The sequence below is a fragment of the Molossus molossus genome, unplaced genomic scaffold (assembly GCF_014108415.1).
Source record: "Molossus molossus isolate mMolMol1 unplaced genomic scaffold, mMolMol1.p scaffold_m16_p_15, whole genome shotgun sequence".
Taxonomy (NCBI): domain Eukaryota; kingdom Metazoa; phylum Chordata; class Mammalia; order Chiroptera; family Molossidae; genus Molossus; species Molossus molossus.
The window spans coordinates 54085899-54106877 of NW_023425350.1; the positions used below are offsets into that span (position 1 = coordinate 54085899).

The 20979-nt window shown below is 50.4% G+C and overlaps 2 protein-coding genes across 2 annotated transcripts; both read left to right on the forward strand.

Annotated features, from left to right (window-relative positions):
• Positions 1-797: 797 nt before the first annotated feature.
• On the forward strand, positions 798-6834 carry NOTO (notochord homeobox). The gene is made up of 3 exons (XM_036262419.1): positions 798-1185; positions 4090-4304; positions 6676-6834. The coding sequence occupies exons 1-3, from the start codon at positions 798-800 to the stop codon at positions 6832-6834; spliced, it is 762 nt and encodes a 253-aa protein (XP_036118312.1).
• Positions 6835-9057: 2223 nt separating this feature from the next.
• Positions 9058-20887, forward strand: SMYD5 (SMYD family member 5). Its single transcript, XM_036263382.1, has 13 exons — positions 9058-9167; positions 12910-13018; positions 13744-13883; positions 14358-14479; positions 14863-14932; positions 15538-15642; positions 16441-16503; positions 16721-16791; positions 17097-17203; positions 17602-17658; positions 18539-18633; positions 19316-19386; positions 19481-20887. Exons 1-13 carry the CDS (start codon positions 9072-9074, stop codon positions 19626-19628), a joined length of 1254 nt encoding a protein of 417 aa, XP_036119275.1. The 5' UTR covers positions 9058-9071; the 3' UTR covers positions 19629-20887.
• The last annotated feature ends 92 nt before the right edge of the window (positions 20888-20979 follow it).

Below are 20979 nucleotides of genomic sequence, written 5' to 3' on the forward strand. Positions count from 1 at the left end.
TACTGGTTAGCCATCTGTAAAACAGGGATAAAATGCCTGCCCATCACCTACATAACGCAAGGAGTTTTGTAGGCAGCCAACCCCTGTACATTGACAATAAATTGGTATTTTAAATCTGGAACCGTTACAGTTCTTCCCTTTCCACCTTTCTGGATATAAGAAAGACTTTTCCAGTGGAGCCTTGGTAATGTGGGTACAGAAAGTTCCTGGAAAGATCCAAAAGAAGCGGGTAAACAACGGTGTCAGCAGACAGCGCAAGTGGCTGGGGGACCAGTGTGGAAAATTTGCTTTTCACTGTGTTTATTAACAAGATATTTACATTTAATCTTAAAAATTAAAGATCTGCACAGTCACAGGTGTATCTTGGCTGGAGCTTCTGCTTCAAAGACGTCGTGCAGATAAGCAAAGGCCTGAGGGCGCCCAGTGGCAGGGTGGCGCCCACGATCACCAGCGATCTACAGGGTCCCTCCTCGCGACTGCACTAGGGTGGGCATTTTTAAATGCGGAAGAACGGGAGGAGTGTGCTCCTTGGCGCTGTGCGCGCCTTGATTCGCCCAGGACTCGGCCGTCCTCAGCGCACAGACTTTGGAGGGTTGGGACTTTGGAGGGTCGGGAGTCTCCCGGAAACCCCGCCTGGACCTCAGGGAAAAAAAGGCTGCCCGCCCCGCCCTGCCCAATTTAAGAGCCGTCGCCGACAGCCGGGGGCCAGTCCTGCCAGCGAGTCTGCCTCTTTTTTGCAGGGTGTTCTAACTCGCCTCCCGCGCTCCCTCCTTGCGCGTCCGGGCCAGGGCCGCGCCATGCCCAGCCCGGCCAGCGACCAGGTCCAGCCCCCACGCCCAGACTGCTCTCCCGCGCCCGGCCCCCCCGCGCCTCAGCGCCACTCCGCCGACCCTGGCAGGTCCCGCGCTCCCCGACACCTCGAGTCCTCCTTCTCCGTCGAGGCCATCCTGGCGAGGCCCGAGCCCCGCGCGCCCGCCGCCTCCCTGCTGTCCTTCTCCGCCTGCGCCGCTTCGAGCATCTGGTCGGCTCCGTCCGGGTCTCCGGCCCCGGTTCTGCCCTGGGCGTGCCCGGCTACATTGCTGCCCGCCTACCTGAGCGTGGGGCTCTACCAGCCCTTCCCCCAGCCCCCTGCGCTGGGGCTGCGCGTGGCTCACCTCTGCGGCCTCCAGGGCTTCGGCGTCACAGGTATGAGGTGCGCTGGCGCCCGCGTCCAGGGAAGCAGACGGGGTAGCTGAAGAGTGGAGGCCACGACAGTGGGCACAGAATAGAGGAGAAGTTCCTGAGTTTGAGAACCACACATGGGTTCTGAAGTGGGAGAATGTGTGTGAGGGTGGGTGCAGAGCGAGAGGTGAGGGTGGGCCAGAGCAGGACTCCGGAGGCCACCAAGGGCAGCTGGGGCTGCAGGGGACTCAGCCCGGCTCCTGCGCTCTGCGTCCTTGATGAGGGTTTTTAGTCCTTTGCTCCCTCCCACATCCCTCCGGATAAAGCTTGCTGGAGCAGACTATTCCCCAAAGCAACTCTCATAGTAAACCCACGGCCCTGTCTTAGCGGGAAGAAGCAGATGCTACAGGTGGTGCTGTTCAACGGACAGCTGCTCGGAGCTGGTCATCCCCACACCCCACTGCTCTGGTCTGTGTGAACTTATCTCCACACTGAATCTCTCTGAGCCTGCCTGCTTGCTTATAGTGCTCTTAGAATGGTACCTTAGGGCTCTGGAGTGCAGACACTGAAATCCCTACAAGAATTTCACTATGGAGGTAACTTTCTCCTCTAGCATTAGCATCCACCTGTAAGAGTTTTTACTATTTTTGGCTCTCTGGTTTATGCTTCCTCATCTCTCCTTCAGGAAAACCAGCAAAGTTAGTGCAAGCCTTACCAATCCATACCAAAATTGTTGTAACACAATCTTACCTGGTTTCTACTCCCTGAACTTCCCCCAGCTTGTGCTTCCTCAACCCCTTCCAGCTGGGCATGTCTCCCACCCATGTTGGAGAGAAACCCTGGGTTCCCCAAACCCATCCAAATTCATGCCACTGCAGCTGGCAGCCATGCCCATCACACCAAGCCATGTTTTTCTAACCTCCCCACACACTTGAGATCTGAATTGCAGTTAACTACTTGATATTAAAGTTGTTTCATTTTGCCCTAGCCAGTTTGGCTCAGCGGTTAGAGCATTGGCCTTTGGTCTGAGAGACCCGGGTTTGGTTCCTGCTAAGGGCATGCTGGGCCCAGTGGTGGGTGTCAGTTGCAGTCTGCCCCCCGCCTGGTTGGGTGGTGCGGGTGGCAGCCACGCGATGTGTCCCTTTCACATCAATGTTTCTCTCTCTCTCTCTCTCTCTCTCTCCCTCTCCTCCCTCCCACTCTATCTGAACAAAAAATGGAAAAATGTCCTCGGGTGAGGATAAAAAAATAAAATAAAGTTGTCTCATTTTCAAGTTAGTTCTTGCATAGGTATTAATATTCACACAGTCCATATGTCAAATGTTTACTAAGATAGAGGGAGAAATGTCTTCTACCACTAGGTGGCTGACCTCCAACAACGTAGTTATTACCCCCATCCCACAAGCAACCAATGACACCAGTTCCTTTATTCTTCCAGTGTTTTATACATATTTAATACCTGAATACGCACATATATGTTTCCCCCCATACCAGACACACTGCTCTGCACCTTACTTTTTTCACTTGACCATACAGCTTGGAGATTTTTCTGTATCAAATCCACATAGAGCTTTATACCTGAGTGGTTCATTATAAAGATGTACTATAATTTATTTAATCAGGCCCCACTGATTCTTTCTCATCTCTTGCTATTATGCTTATGCTTATGGTAAGCCTGTTGGGTCCAGTGGTGGGTGTCCTGGCAGCCATGGTCCTGGCCTCCCTCCCTTCACTGGAGCAGTTTGTCTGCCAGCCCTGGAGCCTCCCCAAGGCTAATGGGAGCTGAGGGGTCTTAGCACTGCACTCCCATTCCGTCTGAAACACTCCCATCCCAGATGGCCCAATGGCTCACTTTCTCATTCCTTTCGAGTTATAACCCAGGTACTGTCCCCTGGTGGATGAATCTTCATCTCCACTGGCCCACACCTCAGTGAGCTGAATAGTACCTTTGTGTGAATCAGAAAAAGTCGCCCCTTCCTTCAGGCAGACACAGCACCTTGTCAGGGGGCAACAACTGGCCTGAGGAGAGTGGGCAGGATTCCAGACTCCACTTACTCTCTCTCTCTCAGCTGGGTACCCATGTGCAGGGCACAAGCTGTACACTGTGGCCCTGTTCAAATGTCACCTTAGTGAGGTGGTACCCTTTCTAAAACTGCAAATTATAGCCCCCCCAAAATACACATACGCTCACCCTGCCCTTCCCTGCTTTATTCTTCTCACTAGCACTAATCATTGTCTGACACATGCAATATTTTCTTTACCTTTTCTACTGTTATACAGATTTTCTGCTTTGTCCTGGAACCATGCCTGACACATAGTACACATTCAAAAGGGTTTTTATTTTGTTGTTTTTTTGATCCTCACCTGAGGATATTTTCCCATTGATTTTTAGAGAGAGTGGAAGGGAGGGAGGGAGGGAGGGAGAGAGAAACATTGATGTGAGAGAGACACACGATCCAAACCTACAACCCAGGTATGTGCCCTTGACTGGAATCAAACCAAAATCCATCCACAGGCTGATGCTCTAACCACTGAGCAACTGGCCAGGGCCAAAAAAAGTTTTTAATGAATGAAAAAGGGGAACCCTTGAGGGTCCCTTCTCTGCCCATCATGTGGGGGTTTCTGAAGTAGCCAAGGAAAGGAGTGGAGAGCAAGGAGAGATGGAGGTTTGGCAACTCCTCTTAGGGCCAGAGGTTAAGCCACTCAGCTGGAGAGTAGTGGAGGCAAGAGTCTCACAATATTGTCCCCTCTGTCTCACTTGATTTCAATTATTTCTGTGCAGTCTCTTCCCACTATGCCTCTTGCTGTGTTACCTGGCCAAGGGCAAGGCAGGCCAGTGGAGCTGTGAGCTTATTCTCTCTTCTCCAAGATGGGGGGGGGGAGTAAGTGGGTGCTGGCTAACCTCCCCTCCTTCTGGTTGCTCTTTAGGTTTAGAGCTGGCTCACTGCCCAGGCCTCCGGAGTCCCCCAGACTGGGCCCCAGCCAAGGACCTTCAGGACCCTGAGAGACCCCAAAAGCGGGTTCGAACTATGTTTAACTTGGAGCAGCTGGAAGAGTTGGAGAAAGTGTTTGCAAAACAGCACAATCTAGTAGGGAAGAACAGAGCCCAGCTGGCAGCCCAGCTCAACCTTACAGAGAACCAGGTAGGAACAGGGAACTCCTGTGGTGCCTGGGCCAAACCTGGGGATAGACACTACTCTCCAGAAGGCCCTGGGTGGTGGTTGGAAGACATGGGCTTTCTTCCTCTGTGTCAGGCAGTTGGGGAAGACAGGCCTGATTATTGGTATACTGCCTGTATGAATGAGAAAAACAGTCCCACTTGTAATTACATTATGAGAGCCAGGGAGGTATGGCTCAGTGGACTCAGCATCACCCCATGGACTGAGAGGCCCCAGTTCAATTCCTGGTCAGGACACATGCCCAGGTTGCGGGCTCGATCCCCAGCAGGGGGCGTGCAGGAGGCAGCCAATGGATGTCTCTCTCTCACATGGATGTTTCCATCTCTCCCTCCCTTCCTCTCTCTCTACAAACAAATCAATAAAAACATTTTTAAAAAAAGAAATTACATTATGGGAGCACATACGATTAATCTAGATATTAATCTAGAACTTTATATTTTCATGCTAAATAAGGAGCTGACAGTGAAATTAAGTAGCTATTCAAAGAGCTAAATATTAAAAATAATAAACATTCCCTTGACCCCCATACTCCCAACTACTGCACCACTGCTTTGCTCTTTTCACAGACTAACTTCTCAAAAACTGGCTATGTTCACTGTCTCCATGTCCTCACTTCCCACCTCCTCCTTAACCCGTTCCAACATGAATCTCCCCACCATACCTTCGAAACTTTTCATCAGGGTCTCTCATGACCCGTGTTGCCAAAGTCAACAGGTGCTTGCTTTCCTTTCTTATCTTACTCCACCACTCAGTACTGACTGCTCCTTTTCTTACTGAAACACACTCTTCTCTTGCTTTTCAGATGGTGTCTCTTGGTTTTCCTCTCAGCTCTCGGCCCACTTCTTCTCTTGTTGCCTTTGTAGGTTATTCTTCTCTTTGTGACTTCAAATTTTTCTCCTCAGCTTATGTCATTATTTCCCATTGTTTGAAATACCATCTATAAGCCAATGACTCCTAAATTTTTATCTTAGCCCCCCCCCTTTTCTTACTTGTACATCTAACTCCTTTCTTGAGGTCTCCACTTGAATGTCTTATGGGTAGGCACTTCAAACTTAACAAGTCTAAACCTCAGTTCTTGGCTTTTTCCTCTCCCCATATCTGTGCCTTTCCCAACAATGGCCCCATCATCCATCCAACTGCTTACAGTACCTGGTCGTCCTAGATGTCCCCTTCTCTCCCACTACCGACCCGTCAGCAAGCCTTGTCACCGCCACCTCCAAAACACAGCTGGAATCACTTTGCTTCTCTCTGTGGCCCCAGTCCATATCAGCCCCAGCTCTTGCTGGGTCACTGCAAGAACCACCCTGCTCTCCCTGCATCTCCTGGCATCCATTCATCCCAAAGCAGCCAGATGTGCCATGTAATCAGGACAATGTCACATTCCACTTAAAAGCCTTGAAGGTGACACTCCTTGCCCTTGGCCTTCAAGGTCCTGGTTGTCTGTCCCCTGCTGACCACTTCCACTTTCTCTGCCTTCACTTTCCCCTCTCACTCTCAGCTGTGCCAGTGATGCTCTCCTCCTTTCTGGTCCTCACATACTCCAAGCTTGGTTCTGCCTCAGAGCCTTCCTACAGGCCATACCTGCTCTGGCCTGCTTTTCTCTGTCCCCACCAGGCCAGCCTCTCATCCTCTGAGCCTTGATTTTTTTTCTTTATTAATCCTTCACCCTAGGATATTTTTCCACTTATCTTCAGATAGAGTGGCAGGGAGGGAAGGGGGGAGAGAGAGAGAGAGAGAGAGAGAGAGAGAGAGAGAGAGAGAGAGAGAGAGAAACATAGATGTGAGAGAGACACATCGACTAGTTGCCTCCCGCACAACTCCAACCAGGGCCAGGGACTGAACCACAACCAAGGTACGTGCCCTTGACTGGAATCAAACCCATGACTCTTTGGTCTGCGGGCCAATGCTCTGACTGCTGAGCCAAACTAGCCAGGGCTCTGAGCCTTGATTTAAATGCTGGATCCTCAGAGAGATTCAAACCCCTGTTTGTACCCCCATTTGTGTGTATCTGTTTGTTTGTTTTCATGCTTGTTATTAGTCTCTCTCCACTGGACTATGAGCTTCATGAGGGCAAGGATCATGCCTCTGTTGCTCACCACTGTATCACCATCACCTAGGGTAGTGCCTAGTATATAATAGGAGCTCAATAAATACTTGTTGGATGAATGGATGAATGAATGGCAACTGGAATTATAGGGAAGGATGTTTTGGAGGAAATGCTTACCTTAGAAGGAAGAGCAAATTTTGACCAGAGTGGAGTGGATACTGTGGGAATGGGGAAGAAGTGGGAACTGCTCGTCACATTCTGATCTCTGCCCTTGGCCTCCAATTATAGGTGAGGGTCTGGTTCCAGAACCGCAGGGTCAAGTATCAGAAGCAGCAAAGGCTGAAACCACCAGCTGCATCGGCCATGGCTGCCTCCTCGGATGAGCCCTCCAGCAGCTCTGACACCATCATCCAGAGAGAAGTCTCCAAGTCAGGAACAGACAGCTGAGGACTGGGATAGAGGCTCAACCCAGGCTATCTGGGCTAGCTCTTCCTGGGGACACCCACTGGACCTCCCTGCCCCATATCTTAACAAAGAGCCTCATCGAGGTCACAGAGCACCAGAGAAATCTGAACTGTTGAGAACTTTTCAATATTGACTCCTGGGAGCTACAATAATGTAATAGTCAGGGCATAGACTTTGGCCTTCAGCTGTTTCCTTGGCTGAACTTCTGAGCCTTTTACCTTCACCTGTATAATGGGTGTGCTGATAACTTGGACCTCCCAGGGCTAAGATGATTTCTGTACAGCACTTCCAGGGTGCCAGGCCCAGTGCTAAGAGTGTGGCAACTGTTAAGGCTTACAGACCCCCTTCACCTGGGGGAGTGGTGCCCATACCAGCCCTGGCTTCTCCAGAGACTAATCTTTTCCTGGCCTGGCTGTGGAGAGAGGACCTCCCTGAATCAATGTCTGGGCACAAAAGACTCTTCACCAACAGAAATGGTAGAGTTGACAGCAAAAAAATAAAAAAGAGGGAAAGGGAGACCATTAGTCCACTTCCCCTCACAGGGTTCCCCAAAGTTTTCTTGTTTTGTCTGAACTGTTAACCACTCCCAGGAGCTCAGGCTCAGCTGCCTCCTTGAAGCAGACATGCTACCCTGACCACCATCTTTCTCTCCAGCTACCCACCTGGACGCTCACTCCTCCCCATCTTTATATAGAGAAGAGAAATTTGACTCTGCCTTTGCCAAGGCTGGCATTTTATCATAAAGTTTGCTGAATTTTCATAAGACAGTTATTATTTCTCTCTCTTCACTACCCTGCTTCATGGTTCCCTTTCCTTCCCAGGAATCTGCTTGGTTTATCTCTAAGAAGCCTACCTCAGTGAGGACGGCCACCAGCATTTCCAGAGTTGTTTTCTCCTCTGTGCTCCACATTCCTGAGTAGTCATCTGTTGAGGGTCTTTCTTTAGAAACTGGAGTGACTTCTGGGTGCTGAGGTGAGCTGGTGGTAGGAGGCCTGCCCTGCCACCTGGTGGTGAAAGAGGACATGGTCCCTGCTGCACTCTCGAGTTTTCTGAGAGAGGAAAGGCAGGGAGTAGAGTCAGCCTTGGAAAACCACCTGCTTCCCTAGTCTGCAGGCTTAAGGGAGGCCAAGGTCCAGCTCCAAGATCCTTCTCTGTACCTATCTTCAGGGAAATCCTTCCTAATGCTGGACCCAAAGTCAACTCTATTTATCAGAGAACCCAACTGAATCTCATCTGCCTCTTCCAGCATCAACTGGCCTACTTTTTTTTTTTTTAAATCAACAGTTAGTTACCTATTCAGCAGTTACTGGGCTCTACTCAATCCCCAAATGTCACCATGACACCAGAGCAGAAGCAGATACAGGTCCCTTTTCAAGAGTACAGAATCAATTAGAAGACAAGGAAACAAGGCATGGTGATCAGGCTTGGCTCTGGGGACACATGCTGTAGATCAGTGGTTTGCAGCTTTTTGGGGTTCTGAATGAGAAAATGGTTCCTCTTTTGTTTTCAGGACAAGGTGCATATGTACACTCACTCACTTCTGCATATAATTTTAGGGGACCTCAGACTTGAAGTCCACTGTGGGTACCTCTTTACTCCCACCCCTTGCCCTGGCTGCAAAGTCCCTAAGCCGCTGAAGAGTCAGAAACAGGCATAAGTCCAACTTGATCATTCGTAGGACTATCTGCCCCGCTGCCAGAGGGCCCAGGGAGAAGGGAAATCTTGTGCGAGACTTTGTGGAGTAAGGTAGGCCTTCCCTTCAGGTTGAGGGTCAGAGACGATGGGAGTAATTCTGCCCACTGCTGTCCTACCCCTCAGCTGGGTCCAAAGACTGCTGGTCAAGACGGGCCAGTGAATGGACAGAGGCAACAACAGACACACAAATCGGAACCCAGACATAGATGCACACATCAAAACCATACATACAGCACACCGGCTCCGGTACAGGCACATACTGAGACAGTACGTATCTGTACCTGTACCATCTGTCATGAAGACAGAGACGATGCAAAACTGCACAAATGTAAAAGCACAAAGGCAGGCCCAGCTCCACCCGGTCAACACACCAATGGACCTAAACACCGACCAAAAGGTCCCAGATTCGGATTGGCGACTGGTAGACCCTAGCAGCCAACAGGACACTCACGCCGGGGGCGGGGCCAGGAGGGGCGGGGTCTGTCGGTCGGCGTCAAGGGTCAGAAGGAGGAGGCGCGCCCAAGATGGCGGCCTCCATGTGCGACGTGTTCTCCTTCTGCGTGGGCGTGGCGGGCCGGGCCCGAGTCGCCGTGGAAGTCCGCTTCGTGAACAGCTCCAAGGTGAGGCTGGAGAAGACCCCACCCCATCTGGCCTTGGATACAGCCCCCTGGGACCCCATGGCCGGAGCCTAGAGGCTCCCACGCTGCGGCCCGGCCCCTGCTCTCGGCGGGTGGGCTCTCTGTCCCCACACACAGGCTTCCGGGTGGTCACGCGGTGTACCGGAGCCTTCGGCGTCTCCGTGCGCGCCCCTTTCCCGCGGAACCGGGCCAGCCCGCCGGCGGCCCTAATGCGGCTGCGTTAGGCGGGGCTGCGATGCCCCGGGCCTCCCGACCTAGCCCGGGGACATTGTTCATGGGCCCCGGGAGCGGAGGGCGGGGATGTGTTGAGCCGAGGGAACTGGGGTATAAAAAAGCGAGGGTCCTCAGGGAACTTTCTGAGTGAGATTGGGTGTGGGGTGAGGAAGGGCCTGGGAGTGCTAAGGAATTTGGACTGGAGCCTGAAGCCCGTGGGAGAATGAGAAGGATTTGAGCAGGAGAGTGATGTGTTTTTGTCGTTTTCTTTCTTTCTTTTTTTAAGTTCATTGTAGAAAAATTGAAAATGCGTGTATAGAGAGAAGGTAAAAGTCTCTTACAATCTTATTCTTGTGCAGATATGTGTATATTAAAATCACATTTTTCAAAACTGCTTTTTGATGAGCAGTAAATCTTTCTATGTCACTAAACCTAATTTCTGTGTATTCAATTTATTTCATGGGCCCTTATGTTGTATCTTATTTTTAATCCCTGAGTTCAGAGGTTTGGGAGTTTATTTTCTGAGCACATATCCTTTTGTTCTTTCCAGCACTGAGTATTTTCTTTCCTAGTTATCTGTGCTAATTGACATGTGTGAAATGGTATTGCTTTGTTCTCATTTACACGTTTACTTTGTTTACTAGAGGCCGAGCAGTTTACCCTGTGTAGGGGCTGTGTGTATCCTTAGTCCTTGCCCAAGATGTCAGCCTTCTAGTCATCTGTCTCCTGCTGTCAGCATCTTTGTACTGATCCAGATGCCCAACCCAACTTCCCATTGCCCTCTTTCTGCCCAAGGGACATCTGGAGCATTCCTCTCCTTCCATGGAAAGTCAACTCCCCTACATTCTTGGCTTCCTCAGCTGCTCACATCTCCAGCTCCATCCTAGTGCCTCTAGTACTCTTGATTGACTTACAATTTGATGGTATCTTAGTTCCATCATTCCTCGCATGCAGAAATTTTCACCTTTACCATCACTTAGCCCCATCTCTCAGTCCCCTTCTCCCTTCACTTCTAACTTCTCACTTCATTACTTCAGGCACTCTCCTTGCCTAATTGTCCTGTCCCAACTTCTATCGAAACCCCAGCTCTGGAAGAATGAGCTGGCTGCCCTCCCCATGACTACTGATCTGCTGCTGGAGAAAATCACATATCCACCCAGACATAGTGACAGGATGGATTATCGTGGGCTCTTTGCATCTATATTCATCAAATGAGATTGGTTTATGATTTGTATTTTGTGTAATTTCCTCAGTTTACCATATCATTTATGCTTGTTTTTTAGAAAAATGGAGAAGCTTTACACTTCTCTCTGTTATTGAATAGTTTGAATAGCATGAAAATTATTATCCTTTGGTTTGACAGAGCTGGCTCATAAAGCCATATAGACTAGGGGCCTCATATAGGGTAGTTTTGACCACTTTATTGCTTCTGTGGATACTGTCAGGAATGTTTTTTAAAAATTGACCAACTGTTATGCCAGGGACATGACTAATAACAACAGAAACATGAGCAAATACAGTGTTGCCAACCAGAATGCCATACTGGTGCACATCAGCCAGAAAACAGCACTGCTTATTAGTCTGTCTGGGCTTTCTTACTTTTAAATTCCGTTTTGGTAATTTATATATTTTTAAGAAATCATCCATTTAACAAAGATTTTTAAATTTACTACATAGTCTTAGAGTTTTGTACAATATTTTTTGCAAGCCTTATTTTTTAATTGGAAATCTATTTGCATAGTTTGTGTCCTTTCCATTCAGGTTCAGTTCCCTCCAAGCTTCTTAGAAATAAGAATTAGAACTGTTTTCTTGAAACACTTTGATATATTTTGGGGATCAGTGGTTTTACAGAGAAACAGCTCTGCTGCTTTTTACTTTGTTTTGATTATTAAATATCTTCTGCATTTGGTCCCTAAGATAGATAGATATTTATCTAATATTGAGATTTGAGATTGTCGGTGATAATATTCATATCTTTTTATCCCATAGCAGAAGACCAAGTTTTCATTTTGCTAGATTGGGTCCCAGGGGCCACAAGGCGTGGAGGTGGGGCTTCCAGGAAGACAAGCACAGTGCATCCACGGCTTTGCCCAGTAGTTTTGTTCCAGCGGCCCAACTCTGCTGTTAGAGCTCCCAGAGCTGTTCAGAGGGTTGTGATTTGAGGCTCATGGGTTGCTCAGGGCCTGTCCGAGTCTACTCTTCCTTGCTACTTTGACTTTGGGAGGTGCCCTGTCTAGCCAGAGCTCCAATGCTAGAATAAAACAGGGAGCTATCCAAGAAGCCACACGACAGAACATTTCACTGCTGTGCTGATCATTTTTCTCTCTCCCTTTTTGTGACAATTGGTGTTTGCGGGGCACCACCTCCTTCTCTAAGTGAACTGTGGGAGCAAATGCCTTGTGGGGCCAGTAACTTCCCTGGTTTCTAAAGCTGCCTCTGGCATCCCTTTGCACTTCTGAAAGATGGCATTTCAGCGATTGTTTTCTTATCCTTCATCCCTTCTGTGATGTGTACAGTCGTCCCTTGCCACTTCGCACTTTGACTTTTGTGGCCTCACTCTATCGTGGTTTAAATACTATACTATGTTGGGAAAAACCGCGATAGAGTGAAGCCGCGAAGGTCGAAGCGTGAAGTGGCAAGGGACGACTGTATATAAATAAAGAATCCTACTTTGCTGAAATTCATTTATCGCGGCAGAGTCTGGAACTGATTAACCGCGATAAACGAGGGCCGACTGTATGGTGCTTTAGACCACTACTTTTCAAACTTTAATATGCACGTGAATCACTTGGGCATCTTGTTAAAGTGCAGATTCTGATTCAGCAGTCTTGGGTGGAGCCTGAGATTCTGTATTTCTAACAGCCTCCCAGCTGATGCCCAGGCTGCCAGTCCATCCCCTCACTTAGAGTAGTAAGGAGCTATTAAACACTCACTTTTCATGTGGGAAACTGATACAAAGAAATGAAGCAATTGGCTGAAAGGTTCACAGCAAGTAAGCACTAGGATTGGTGCTAGGATTAGTCATTCTTTTCAGGGTAACCCCTGAGAAGTTGTTGGGTGCCAGGTGCTGCAAAGTAGAGTACATTTTTCCCCAAACCAGGCTTCCATCTCCCGTGGTGTAGGATTTCTGTGCAGCAGATAACTGCCCAGATCATGAAGGGGCATGTGGGTAACTCAGAGAAGACTACCCTGCTGTTACCCGATCTGGTACAGGAGGCCCCAGCCTTGGCCCTGCTCTAGCCATTCTAGAAATTCTCCTCTGGGTAGTCTGGATGGCTGACATCCCAGGCCCTCTTCTCTGAACACGCTGAAAGAAGTGCGACTGAAAGGAGGTCAGAGCTGCATTTTCCAAGTTACGGGGGTGCTGACCATGTTCCATAAACCCTCCAGAGGCAGACGCCTTTGCTGAGAGATAGCATTTGGGGGTGAGACTGGGTGGCCCTCCGGGAACCTTGAAACTATGCCCTCTGTCTCTTCTAATGGCCGTTCTGTTCATTCTCTGCCCTCTTAGGGAAAGGGGCTATTTGCCACACAGCTGATCCGGAAAGGGGAGACCATCTTTGTTGAACGGCCCCTGGTGGCTGCACAGTTTCTCTGGAATGCACTTCATCGCTACCGAGGTGAGTACATCTCTCCCATTCCTCATGGCTGCTGGGCCCAGCTGCCTTTGCACATGGGAGAGAGCTGCATATGTCCTTACTGGCGGACCTCTCTGGGATGTTAGAAGGAAAGGCTGTCTTCCCTTGGAGAAGCGCCCCTGAGAACCACACCTGTCTGATCTCAGGCTGTCTGGAGCTATGAGCCTGTAGGAGAGAGGCTCTTCCGAAGTGCTCCCTGGGGGAGGACTGTCACTCAGGTGAAATTCAAAACCTATCCCAATAATACAAGGGACTGAACATCATGCTGAAGGGCTCTGTGCCAAAGTGGAGCCCTCTACCCAGAGGAGGCCACATGCCTCTTGGTGAAAAAGGCTGCATTAGGGGTCAGAAGCCAGCCACATGCCCTACACTTTTCTTAGGCTAGAGACAAACTGTGGAAGGAGGGTCACTTTTTTCTAGAATGGGGGGAAGGGAGGGAAGCCCCACAGACTAAGTCCCTTTGAGAAGCAGGGTGAGTAAGACAGAAGGGGTGGGGACTCCAGAGAGGGAAAAGAGAATCATCTGCCTTTGAATGCATGTGAAATTCATTCATTCATTTCATTCTTAAACATATTCATTCACTCACTTTCTAAACCTTGTGAGCATCTACCGTGTGCACTATTCTAGCTCTGGGGATACTGCTGTGAAAAGGACAAATGTGGCCCCTGTTCTCAAAACACACAGTCATGTCTGGCTCTCTCTCTCAGCCTGTGACCACTGCCTGCGGGCACTGGAGAAGGCAGAGGAGAATGCCCAGAGGCTGACTGGGAAACTTGGCCAGTTGCTGCCTCACCCTGAGCTATGCACTGTGCGCAAGGACCTCCACCAGAACTGTCCCCACTGCCAGGTGAGTGTCCTTGGAGAGTGTACCTAAAAGGGACTGATGGGAGACACCTTAGCTGAAGTCCTCTCTGGGAAGTCAGGAACGAAGATGGACCTGATCATGGCCCATGAGAGCCACAGTGTAGGATAGGATAAGACATTGAAGAGCCGGAACAGTTTCGGCCTCCCTGTTCCAGTCCCATTGTCTAGAAAATAGCCTGGATGGGAGCTTGTCCTCTTCCGAAGATCTTGGCGGAGCTCTCCCCTTTACCTGCTAAGCTCTGTTACTTTCCCATGATTTTACAAGCCCGGGTTAGTAGGTGCCCCCTCGCATGCCCCCAGATCACTGTATGCTTTCTCATGTCACAGTACTGCTGAGCTACTGCTCAGGGGCTGTTTGTGGAAGGAATGCAGTTAGAGGAGGTGAGTGCAACATGAGACATATGTGCCTCACCCCATGGCCAGATCCTAGGGTGCTGATCTCTACCCCCTCCAACAGGTGATGTACTGCAGTGCAGAATGTAGGCTAGCAGCTGCAGAGCAATACCATCGGGTCCTGTGCCCAGGCCCCTCCCAGGATGACCCTCTGCATCCTCTCAATAAGCTGCAGGAGGCATGGAGGTAGGTGGCATTTCATCTTTTCTTTATCCCTTCCTCTCTGCCTACCTGGGCTCAACAGATACAGCCATTTTTCTTAAGTTAGCATCTCCCAGATTTCCCCCCACCCCCGTTCTTAGGATTAAATAGAGGTCATATCACCTAGCCCCCTGCCGTTAGTCTGAGCTGCCAGTCATACCATCCTTGGCATTTTACACACTCCCCAAAAGAGCCCTATTAAGCCTATAGGAATGTAAAGTCCTGTCCAAGTCCTTGCCAATGATTCTCTCTCTTTGGTTGTAAATGAGGTTGGTAGGAAGGAGTCTCTGTAGCAGTCAGACTAGACTTCCTTGAAATCAACTACTTGAGAGGGAATTTCTAGGCCAAACCTTTTTTTTTCTCCCCAGGAGTGTTCACTACCCCCCTGAGACTGCCAGCATCATGTTGATGGCCCGGATGGTGGCCACAGTGAAGCAGGTGAGCCCATGTGACCCTGGAAGGGAAGCAACTTTGGCCTCATTCAGCCCTTGGCCTCAGTCTCCTCCTTACCTCAAGACCCTGACTTGGATGCCGGGTTCCTCATGGTCTTTCCAAAGGACAGCTGCTTATTACGTAAATCTTAGGAGTCACTAACTATAAATCTGGCGGTGGGGGGGGAAGGGGAGCTCATCTTACCTATAGTCTTTGACCTCAGAGAGGACTTTTCTTGTGTAGCAGCAGTTCATGCATTCAATCCGTAAGCACTGCTTTAGGATTGTGTCTCTTACATAAAGTGAGAGAAGCCATGCTAACCCTTTCTATTAATATTGTTGCTCCTCAGTCACATTCTTCTGTTTTCCCAAGTGTTGTTTTGTTGCTAGATTGGTCCTAGTTGAGGAAATAGTGGGGGTGTAGAGGGTTGGGAGGAAGTCCCTAGTCAGGGGAAGAGTCTACCTAGAAGTTCAGATGTGATGGTGTTTCTCAAAGTCATAGATGAGTCCTCCCACATGGGCAACAGTGGCAGTAAGGATGCGGTGTCTGAGTCCATGTGCACGTGCATGCACAGGTGTGGGAATGTGACCTGAAGCATTTGTTCACTGCAGGCTAAGGATAAGGATCGTTGGATCAGGCTCTTCTCCCAGTTCTGTAATAAGACGGCCAACGAGGAAGAGGAAATTGTCCACAAACTCTTGGGGGATAAATTCAAGGTTGGTCTTCTCCCACGGCCCCTCCACCCCAATAGCCTGGAATATTCTGTTGCTTCCTTAGGGGAGCTCCACATTTGGTCCCTTCCTAGCAAAAACATGTATTCAGAAGACTTACATTCCTGCCACTATTGAACTTTGTGATCTAATGTGGACCTAAAATTGGGCAGTGGGGTGATGACAGAGGAAGGAGGGGTGCCCTGATATGGAAAAGAAGGACCTCATGATAGGATAGCAGTGGGCAGAACAGGTATAATGAAAAATGGAGGGTTGGGTTCCACAAGGTAAGGGAGTAGTATGAAACAAGAGAATTTTAGTTGCCAGTATACTGAGTACCCACTGCCAATCAAAGAAGCACAAATTCTCACTGAGGACAGCAGATTTCCACACAGGAGCTGCCTGAAGGTGGAGGCAGTTGTGTGAAAGGGCCTCTGGTGTGGGCCTTCCTGCACTAAATTCTGAGGAAAGGGTGGGGAGAGGCAGGCTGGTGTGAAGGCTAATTAGGGGAGCCCGGAGGTTGGTAGTGAGGACAGATGTTCTAAGCCAGGCTTCCTCAGCCCTGCTGTTATGAATGCTGGAAAATAGGGAGGGATTTGGGGTTTGCCAACTCTTGAGTTGAAGCAGGCCAGTGGACTGCCATGGCTCTTTGGAGATAAGGACTGTGGCCTTCCTTTGCCCCCGGGGAAACTCAGTCTACAGAGCTGGCCCTTTTCCTTCCCTCACAAGGTCTTCTGGGCCCTGCCTGGGTGCTGATGGGAAATCCTCAGGGATGCAAGCCTCTCCCTGTTTTTCCTAAACCAGGGCCAGCTGGAACTTCTGCAGAAACTCTTCACAGAGGCCCTTTATGAGGAAACACTCAGCCAGGTCAGTGTGAGGAGGGTGGGACCAGTTTCTTTCCCAGTCACTCGAGCTCTCTAGGAGCGTCTGGGTCAGCATTTTCTACTGGGACAGCTAAGCCAGAGCTGACTTGGTCTTCTGCAGTTGGGGTGGGACTGACTCACAGAGGCTTCCCGAACAGAGTTATATCAGGAAGAAAAGTGAGTAGCTGTAACTGAGTGCTCATCTTTCTTTCTCCCCACAGTGGTTCACTCCAGATGGATTCCGGTCTCTCTTTGCTCTTGTTGGGACCAATGGTCAAGGAATTGGGACCAGGTTAGGAGACAGTATTCCAGATATATTGGACTTATCCCTCAGGGCTTGGGTGGGAAATTGACTGAGGAATGTAGCCACAGCTCCTTTCAAGATTAGGGTGGGGCAGGGTGCCAAGTGCTAGACTGCACACAATGATGGGTGTCAGAAAGACAGCTGGTGGAGTCTGCTTCTCTTGGAAGCCTTGGTCTGTCGGGAAAGATGGGGACCCCACCCTGGAGAAAGAAAGGAGTTTAAGTTGCCCGGAGGTGGAGAGCCCTGTGAGCTGGGCCTCCTGCTCTCCAACCATGGCTCCCTGGGACCCCCAGCTCCCTGAGCCAGTGGGTCCATGCCTGTGACACTCTGGAGCTGAAGCCTCAGGACCGTGAGCAGCTGGATGCCTTCATTGACCAGCTGTACAAGGACATCGAGGCAGGTTGGTGAGATGGAAACACCTACCCACCCCATCCCCTAGTCAGATGGTGGACACAGTCTTCCTCCAAGGACCTCTGAGTTAATGGTGGGAGATATAATCCTGTGTGCCTGTGGGAAGCTTCTGATCTGTCCAAGGGACACGCAGATGAGAAGTGGGCCTGTGATCCATGCAGAGTCTCAGTGCTGGGGCTGGGGGAGTGCTGGGCAAATAGATTGCTATCGTTTATAGAAAAGTAAGGCCTATGCCTCAGGTGTAAGTTCATGTGAAATGGTAGGGATCGGGTGCGTTAGTGTGGTAGGTTGGGTGGCAGGGCAGTGAGGCAGTGCCTTTCCTTGTAAACCGAGTTTTATGTTCCCTATAAAATGGGTAGAATAACATCTGCATATTACTTCTTACAGCAACTGGCGAGTTTCTTAACTGTGAAGGATCAGGCCTCTTCGTGCTTCAGAGCTGTTGTGAGTCCTGGCATTGAGGAGGTGTGGCCTCGTAGTCACAGTTCATGTCTTTCAGTTCCCTCTTCTAGGCTAATGGAGTTGAGTCTGGGAATGGGGTCAGATCTGAGCTTTCTTGGAGATTTCTCTGTTTCATTTTGCTCCTTCAGTTTTTCAAGTTCTCTCCAGAGCTTGGGAGCAGCAGTGGCTAGTACCCCAAGTTCAGACTGCTGGTGCCTTAATATGTTTGTTTATAAAAACTTCCAGTGGGCCAGGCCTGTGCTCTGGCAGGGCAGTGAGCTCTGGTTCTCTCAAGGGAAACATGAGCACTGCCCTGTGAAATTTGGCAGGGAAGTGTCATGAGAGCCTAGGAGGCCCTCAGAATCCTGGGAGGAGGGAGCTCAGGCTAGCAGGCAGTCTTCACCTGGGGAGGGGTAGAGTCAGCTCAAACTATTGTCTGTTGTAGATCCCAGCCTCCCACCCTCTGGTTTCCTCACTAAAAATCCTCTTCCCAGGTTCCAGAGCCACTCTACCCTCCCAAACTAGGTTCTCAGAAGGCCTGGCTCAGCTGTTACCAGATGTCCAGCAGCAGACAGGATTGAGTTAGTGATCTGGCGTGGGCAGCCCTTTTTGCAGCCCTGTCCCTCCCTTTGTGAGACACTGTGAACACAACTGAGAGTCAAGGTGACCAGTGAGGAGGATGCAGGGGCAGACATGCATTTGCATCTGTGCTCTGTGGTCTTCAGGACAGAGCACTGGACAGGGAGTCAGGAAACTTGGAATGCTGGGACCTGTGTAGCCCTAGCTGGGATCAGAAAACAAGGATGGGACCTAGTGCTCTACAGAGTTGAGGCTGTTATTTTTATTAGTCAGTAATCCTCATTACCTGCCTCTCATGACCCAGGCAACCACAGCTGTGTCCCCAATGCAGAGACATCCTTCCCAGAAAACAACTTCCTTTTGCATGTCACCGCCCTGGAGGATATTAAGCCAGGAGAGGTGAGGGGGCCGGGAGCTGTAGGAAGCATGGAGGGTGGCAGTAGGTCTTGCAAGTTCTCTCCAGAGATTGGGAGCAACAGTGGCTAGGACCCCAAGTTCAGACTGGAGTTGAATCCCCTAAGCACCAGGGAATGAGCCTTTCTGCCCATGGATATAACCCACCCACTTCAAAAAATAACTCCAGAAAGCCTCAGAGCAGTGTTTGAGAGACAGCTGTGTGCCAAGTTCTTGTCCCCAGCCACCTTGTGATTAACAAATCTGCAGCTTCTAAGAAAGCAGGAGATGGCTCTTTGTGGCTTTGACTGTAGGGAACTAGTGTGGGTTTGGGGTCCTGGTTGGTGCAGCACGTAGTCTGGTTGAATCTTCTTCCAGGGCAAGTAGCATTGCACCAAGATAACCTCTGAACCTGGCCATTGACCTTGGCCCTTAATGCCTTTAACCATGGCCTGAGACTAACTGCAGTCCCCTCTCTCCCTCAGATGTAGGTTGTTAGAGCCTCCTAGTGACCTGCTTGCTGAGGGCACAGGGCAATGGATCAGGGCAGGCCACCCCTTTGCTGAAGGGCAGCTCAGGCCCTTGGGGATGCAGCAGAAGTTGGGGATGGGGTAGTGTTTGGGGAGTGCCTAATCCCGTCTAATAGAGAGCACAGACTGTCAGACCCCACTTCTATTCTGCCCTCCAGGAAATCTGCATCAGCTACTTAGACTGCTGTCAGCGGGAGCGCAGCCGCCACAGCCGCCACAAGATCCTCAGGTGCTGCTGGGGATGTGGTGGGCGGCTGGGCTTGGGTCCTCTATCCCAATGGCTACCTGATTTTTCACCCTCACCATCCCCCTATCCTCTGCAGGGAGAACTATCTGTTTGTTTGTTCCTGCCCCAAATGCCTGGCAGAAGCTGATGAACCCAATGTAACCTCTGAAGAGGAAGACGAAGAGGAGGAGGAGGAAGGAGAGGCAGAAGATGCGGAGCTGGGGGATGAGATGACTGATGTATGATGTCACCCTGCCTGGAAGGGGCCCTACCCCAGACTCTGCCAGAAAAGGGGGCCTTCCCCAGAGAAGAGGCTTAGAAGGAACTCCCCACTCCCGTTGCCTGCTTCCCCCATTCCAGCTGTTTCTGTCAGAGTAGGACAGAGGCTGGACCCTAGACCCTCCACTCTCCAGCAGACCTCATGCCCTGGACACTGCTGCTGAGTGGCTCGGTTCTGCGTTGTCACTGAGCCTTTCAGAATTGGTCCCGAAAAATACTCCACTCCAGAATGTGAGCAGCTGGAACCAAAGTCAGGGCCTAACAGTATTTCTTCCCCTTGGCTGTGCCTACCCATCAATCTGAGGCTTCACCCCTCTCTACTTGCTGTGGAGGGGGGAACAAAGTGGCAGTCTGAGAACAGCCTTACTTTATTGAAGAAGAAAGAAGAGGGGGTGAGTTGCCCTCACCTCCTTCCCTCCCTCCCCACACTGTAGCTGATAAGGCAACTGCCTGGCTACCAGCACAGCTGAGTGAGGCAGGAAGAACTGGGCCTCCAGGGCACTCTCCCCACTCTCTCTCCCAGGAACACTGAACTAGGGGGAACTACCTCCCTGTCCCTACATCCCCACTCCCACCACTTGGACATCGCGGGGAGTGGAGAGTAACCCCTTCCACAAACTCTAGAATCTCTATCCTGTGCCTTGCCCCTCTAGCCCTGGCACAGTCGCTGGCCCCATAGGGTATGGAAAAGACTTCTGCCTCCCTCAGGAGGGGCGTGTGGGGGGGATCACTCCTTCCTCATACTCTCTTCCCATTGAGGACTCTAGCAGCATGGCTGAGACCGGGGTTGTAACAGGCCTGTGCTCTTTAGGATGCTCTAGAGACTTCCCTGGGACTAGTTGAACATGGATCAGTGAGGGGCTCTCCTAGCCTCAGTCTCCATCTTTAAGGTCTCCACGGAGGAACACTGAAGTCTTCCAGAAATGTAGAGGAACTGGGCTAGATACTTGGAGATTAGCCCTGACTGCATCCCCCTATCCCCAAATTAGCACTACCCCTCACTCTTGGGTTGGGTGCTGTGGGAATTATAACTCATCACTCACAATCCCTTTCTGCCTACCTTCCTAAGGGGTCTTCCATATCCCCCTGCTAAGGGATCCCAGGAAGGCAGGTGCCTGCCCACAGGTCCTTCCCTGGATTATGAGCCAGGTGGAGCCTGCCTGCCTGGCCTATTTGGGTTCTTGCTCCTTCACAGCAGCCAGCATCCCCTCCCACCCCTGCCTGCCCACTGTCCTCAATAAAATGTGAGTGGTGACAGGCCTCTGAAAGAATGCTTGGTGGAGAATGACTTGACAAGCTGCTGGAGCACGCAGCAGT